The following is a 6,088-nucleotide window of genomic DNA, read 5'->3' on the forward strand; positions in this document are numbered from 1 at the left end:
ACAGACCCATCTCACCTGGAGATCTGACCCCTAATATTTACACAAGAAAGAAAACGTGATCACCCTGGGAGCTACGTGACTCTGCTAGGGTCTGGCAGGTGCTTCCTGCAATACGTTGTTGGGATGCGCTGTTGGGATGCACTATTGATGCAAAGAAGCAGGAAATAGATGTGTACATGGTGAGACAAATTAATTCTTGTGTCTGTGCCAGTGCTTGCAGAAGGCCACCCATTTTGCTGACTCTTCCCTGTGTCACTTCAGAGTGTGGAGAGGGTCTGGGGGCTTTGTAGTTGAAAGAACCTTTCTCCTGCTGCTGGTCCATTCATAGAATCACAGAACAGGTTGGGTTGGAAGGGACCTTTAAGATCATCTAGTTCCAACCCCCTGCTATAGGCAGGGACCCCTCCCACTAGACCAGGTTACTCACAGCCCCATCCAGCCTGGCCTTGAATGATTCCAGGGAGGGGGCATCCACAGTCTCACTGGGCAACCTGTTCCAGTGTCTCACCACCCTCACAGTAAATAATTTCTTCCTAATATCAACTCTAAATCTACCCTCTTCCAGTTTAAAGCCATTTCCCCTTGTCCTGTCGCTACCTGTCCTTACAAGAAGTCCCTCCCCAGCTTTCCTGTAGGCCCCTGCAGGTACCAGAAGGCTGCTATAAGGTTCCACTCCTGGAACACCAGCGTGCAGCACTGGCTCACAGCATCACTGGCAGATCCACCAGCAGAGCGGCTGTGCCGTGGCAGTGCCCTCCTGCAGCAGTTGTGCTCTCGCCTGGACACCCAGGTTTATGTGCAGCTCCCTCGAGCCTGGGGTGTTCCGAAGCTGGAAGCAAGCATCGAGGCAAGCCCTGGCTGGCTGCCTTATCTGTGTACATGGGAGCTTTTGGATCCTGCTTCTAAAATGTAAAATACAGTGTGTGAGGCAAGAGGGAAGACTGGGACTTCACTCATGGGGAAGCGTCTCCTGCACTGGGCTGCAGGGCCGTGTTCCTTCCTGGAACAAGAAGAAAGCGCAATGACTCAGGGTTTTACTGCGTAGGGCACTGCATCAATCGGGAGAGGTAAGGAGTGCCCCAGTCCCGATGCCACTTACCCTACAGGGAGTGAGTCAGCAGCCACAGTTATGAAATTTGGGAATCTCCGCAGGCTGAGGAGGGAATCATAGCAGGACGTGGAGGAGCCTGCATAAGCAGTACCAAGCCATTATCCTCTGCACGGAGCAGAAGAAGGCAGAGGAAGGTGCTGCTGGCCTTCTGCACCGGAGGGAAAGCCCCACCTCGGTGCTGCTTCCCGCAGGAGTCACAGGCAAGCTGCCTGTCAGAGATGGCTCAGACTGCAGATTCTGAACAGGCAGGCAGGCCTGCAGCCTGCAGAAGGATGAAATTCAACACACTCCTCTCTTAGTGTTGCTCATGACCAGCTCCAGGCAACATCACAGAGGAATCCCAATCCCACCCTGCACAGGTGGTGGCTGCCACCTCTGCCTGACAGCTCGGCCATCTGGAACGTGGATTGTGTGCCACCCTGGAGAAGACGGCACAGTTCTACCATCATCAGAAAAACAACCATTTTCAACCAGTGCTGTAGTGGCCCGCATAAGGACATTTATTTTTGGGTGCCTGGTGGAAAGGCGGGGGACGGATGAAAAGTAGGGAGGGGAAAAGTATTCTAAGTACTAAGTGCAGACTTCAAATTCCACTCCTGTTGGCTTTACAGAGCTCGTAAATCAAAGGTTGAGACAGATGGATTCTCACAAGTCAGGACATGCACTGGTGGACACTATACTTCACTTGGAGGTTCACTTCCCTGCAAAGGGGAGAATAGAATGAAGTTCTGATACGGAAAAAAAGAAGTCTGTATTAAAGAAAATTGCTTTTATTGTAAACAAAGTATAAAGTACAACATAAGAAATGTGCAAATCTTTAAAGTAGTCACAAAAGAGCGTATCTTATACACTATTTTCAAATGGTTCACTTTCTGATATGTGTCCTCGACATAGCATGATAAAATATAGTGAAATTGACGCGTTATTTGTCACAAAATATACAGCTTTAATTCTAAGCCGTGTCTTTACTGCCTCATTTAACTTTTCAAATCACAACTTTCTAATTTAATACATAACATATCCATATTTCGTTTTTAGTATAAACCATCTTTCAAAGAATAACACCGTCAAGAAGCCTAAGGTTCTTGTTTGTCTTTCTCAGTCAACCCCAGTAGCTTACAGTTTCACTGTTTTTCTTAAAAGTACACTGTATCTGCCTGTGAGAAATGCAGTGGCATGGAATTTTGAGAGGGTATGAAGGAAACTGTAAGCAACACAAAAGCAGAAGCACCATATGATGCCTAAGTATAACCAGTTGTAACAATCACAAAGCTTTCAAACGAAGCCAGGAAAATATTACAAAGCCAATGAGGATTCACAAACATCCCCCCTCCCCCCCCACACTGCCCACAGGGTGCCCCTCGGCTCCCACCGAGCCCCGTTCTGGGCAGCAGTACAAAGCTGGTGGCCCCGGGGCACGTGACACCATGCGCAGGACAGGCCCCACGGCTCCTGGAGCGTGGCACCGAACCACCTGCACCACTGGGCCCAGGAATCTCCTGAGCCCACCTACCAAGAAAAGGCAGCAGAAGTAGGAAAACCAATTTGGATTACCTCCGGCAGGCACGCCCTGGGCTTCCAAGCCTGTGCCTGCACACTACTGTCTGTCTAATCTGTATTGTACTGGAGATTCACGACCAACACTTAAAATCTGTGCTGGTCTCAAGCATCGGCCGCAAACCTTCAGCAACACGGATGCTTGACTGATATATATATGTATATAGCATATATGAATAATCTGCAAAATTCAAAATCTGCACGACGCGTGCTGCTCTGCTCTAGAACCTTCCCTTTCTCTCCTCACCAGTGCAAAAGACACCTGCTATTCCAGCCAGCCCGATTCTCTCAGCCACGTGTGGTGTCACTGCACACAGACTGCCTCTGCCTCCCCGCAGCGCTGCCATCGGCAGCTGGCACTGGAAAACCACGGACCTGCAGCAAAAGCTTTTTTTTTTTTTTTCTTTTTTTCCTGTTTTTTGTTTTTTTTTTTTAACCTGGCACATCCCAGTGATGACAGTTAATCCACCGCCTTCTGACCGAGTCCCTTCACTGCGCAGCTGCCGGCGGAGGCGGCAGGGCGATGTCATTTAACTTGCTCACTTCCATTTGCCAGTTGGGCAGCTTCTTGGCGGAGAGGTGGCGCCGCGCGTGCTTCGTCAGGTGGTCGCTCCTCATGAACCGCCGCTCGCACATCGGGCACGCAAACTTCTTCTCCCCGGTGTGCGTCCTGCGGTGCCGGGACAGCTCGTCGGAGCGGGCGAACCTCCTCTCGCAGCCCTTCCAGCTGCAGCTGAAGGGCTTCTCTCCTGCAAGAAAGAGAGCCGTGAATACCGACTGAGCAACCGATGCCATTGGCTTGACTGACAGCAGCTGACTTTTTGGAAAAACGTTTCCATTACAATAGTTGAGCCAAATTCCATATAGATCTTAATTACTTTTATATATATGAAATGTGAAAAATATGTACTAACATTTAAACGCGCAGACTCACTATCATCAATACCGAGTAGTACAGAAGGTGTGAAAAGTCCTCTGGAAACCAGACTATCTGAGATTCTCTCGACGTCTCCACATAAGGCTGATCTTAACTCTGAGCTCCACGGGTGCTGCAGGCTCTGGTGCCTCAGCATGACCAAAGCACTCCCCCTTAATGCAACCCATAATGACATTGGTCCCATTTCCATGTAACAGCTCTGGTGGCGCACCGTGAGTCTCTGTGAAAATGCACGTGCCTCTTTTCACTACGGTGATTAAGAGCTGAGGCACAGAGAAGTTGCTTAGAGATAACTAAAGTGGGAATAGCTTTGACTGGACACTTGCTTTCGTTCATAAAAGAATCCCTTTTAAGTTAACCTTAACCTACTTCTCACAAAGGCATTGTAGTGGAGCAGCCTAATAAGGCATCTGCAACTACAGAAAAGCCCCTTCTACATTTGGGCAAGGCCTTGCTTCCAACGCTTGTAAGAAACGCTGCTGCCTGCCTTCTGACATGGAGCAAGGCCAGCACAAACAAACTGCTGAATCAACTTCCCCCCGGGGTATTTCCTCTCACAGATTAGGCAGCATTATAATGCACACAATGGGAAAGAAGCCTTTCGTTGCTGCCCCACAATATGTTCCACGAACAAATCCAGTAATTGCGAGATTCTTAACAAGTAGTGCGTACAGCTGCAACATCGCGTTAACTTTTAACAGCCAGAAAGAGTGACCAACCTGTGTGTGTTCGGACGTGAGCCTTCAAATGGGAGCTCTTGAAGTAAGTTTTCCCACACCCCGGGTAGTTGCAAATGTGACTTCTTATTCTCGAAGAATCAGCCGGAGGAGCGACTTTGGCTGCAGAAGGTACGAAGCCAGGAGCGGGGGCAATAGGAGAGAGCCTCGTGCCATTTGGGCTGAGGATCGGAGCCTTCGCGCTTTGCACAACTGGCTGGGGCACAACGAACATGACGGCACCCTTGGGGACCTGGGTGCCCATGAGCACCATGGGCTGGCAGAGGGCAGGCGGCCGGCTGGCTGCAGCGCCGGGCACCACAGCAGTCACAACAGAGTTGCTGGTGGGCAGTGGGACCATCTGGCAGATCACCGGCACGGGAGGGGCTCCGCTTCCTGGGACAGGGCACGGGGCCGCCACTGGTGCCGGCTGCTGCGCTGACCCAGGGACAGATGGATGCCTGCTGACTGCAGGCTTTGTCGAGCGCTCAGGGTCGGCAGCTGGCTCTGCAGTTTCTCTTTCCGTAGCTGGCAATCGTCTGCTTTCATAACTCGCTCTGCTGAGTGCCACAGCCGAGCGCTCTGCTTTGGCGTCCTCTTTGCTATCGCTGTCCCGCGAAGCACCATCCTGGTACTTCAGCACGCTGGCCGCTCTCGCCGGGCAGGTTTTGCGATTGCAGAGCTGAGCATCGGCCGTGTGGCGAATAACGCTGGTTGCTTGGGCCTTCAGGAGCCTGGGTGCATGCAGCTCTGCCTCTCCGCGAGGCGTGGGGGCGGTGTGGGACAACTCCAGGTCAGACGGGCTGTACGGGGGGGTCAGGCACTGCGGGAAGAGGTGAGGTTAGGGGGGGCATTTAACAACCTGCTGCCACGCGTTACCAACGGGCACTGAGAAACGAGCATGCACATGGTAAGCACTTACAAACGCAGGCATGGTGCTGAAGTCTGCCGCTCCAGGAAGCAGGGTCTCATCGCTCTCCTCTGACATGTCCGAGGCTGGGGTGATGGGTCTCACGTCTGCATGTTTCTTCAGGTCAGACTTCCAGTTGCAGCTCATAGAAATAAGGGCCTCGACAGCCTCATAATCGCCTTTCTCAGGGGTGTTGTTCCAGAAGTACCGAGCATCTCTCTGCTTCTCAGTCATCATCTCCATTTCTTCCTCCTGCTTGGGTCAGAGTTAAATGAGCCTTTAATACCGGGTAGTGAGTCTGAGCTCGCTAACAGCACAGAGCGCCTCACGCAAGGAAACGTGCGTGGTGACACGGAGTACGGCTACGCTGCCCTCTCCATAGGACACCTCATTAAGTCATCTGAGGGGAAATCTGCCATCTGGGGAGCATGACACAGCTCCTTGAGACAAAAGAACTTCCTCAAACCTTAAGCAATAGCTTAAATTATTCCATACTATTGCGCCTGAAAGCTTAAAAAAAACCAAACCACCACACTGGACGGAGCCCAAATCCCCCCCTCCCGCCGCACCCTCCATTCCCGCGCTGAACACGGCCCCGCCGCTCTGACACGCGGTACGAGGAGCCGAGGGACGTTCCCTTCGGAACGCCTCAGCCACCGCTCGGTGTTCCGAGAGCGCTCGGGAGCGCACGCAGGCACGTTTACAGACGGGAGAACACCAGCTCGGGGAGCGGCACGTCGGGACACGCATGCTTTGGCGGAACGCCGCACGGAACCGAGCCGCGCGCCAGGAGCCGCAGGCTGCATCGCTCTCCGGGGAGCTCCGCTGCGCAGGGGAGCGCCGAGCCACGGCCGCAC

At 52.3% G+C, this 6,088-nt stretch overlaps 1 protein-coding gene across 2 annotated transcripts; it reads right to left on the minus strand.

Annotated features, from left to right (window-relative positions):
* On the minus strand, positions 1,860–6,082 carry KLF10 (Kruppel like factor 10). Of its 2 annotated transcripts, none has more exons than XM_021388211.1 (4): positions 5,940–6,082; positions 5,244–5,483; positions 4,325–5,144; positions 1,860–3,417 (listed from the first exon to the last, which is right to left on the minus strand). In XM_021388211.1, the coding sequence occupies exons 1-4, from the start codon at positions 5,979–5,981 to the stop codon at positions 3,158–3,160; spliced, it is 1,362 nt and encodes a 453-aa protein (XP_021243886.1). In that variant the 5' UTR covers positions 5,982–6,082; the 3' UTR covers positions 1,860–3,157. The 2 variants fall into 2 exon arrangements, with proteins under 2 accessions (XP_021243886.1, XP_021243885.1); XM_021388210.1 differs by having other exon boundaries at positions 5,801–6,082.

This window comes from Numida meleagris, chromosome 2 (assembly GCF_002078875.1).
Source record: "Numida meleagris isolate 19003 breed g44 Domestic line chromosome 2, NumMel1.0, whole genome shotgun sequence".
Lineage (NCBI taxonomy): Eukaryota > Metazoa > Chordata > Aves > Galliformes > Numididae > Numida > Numida meleagris.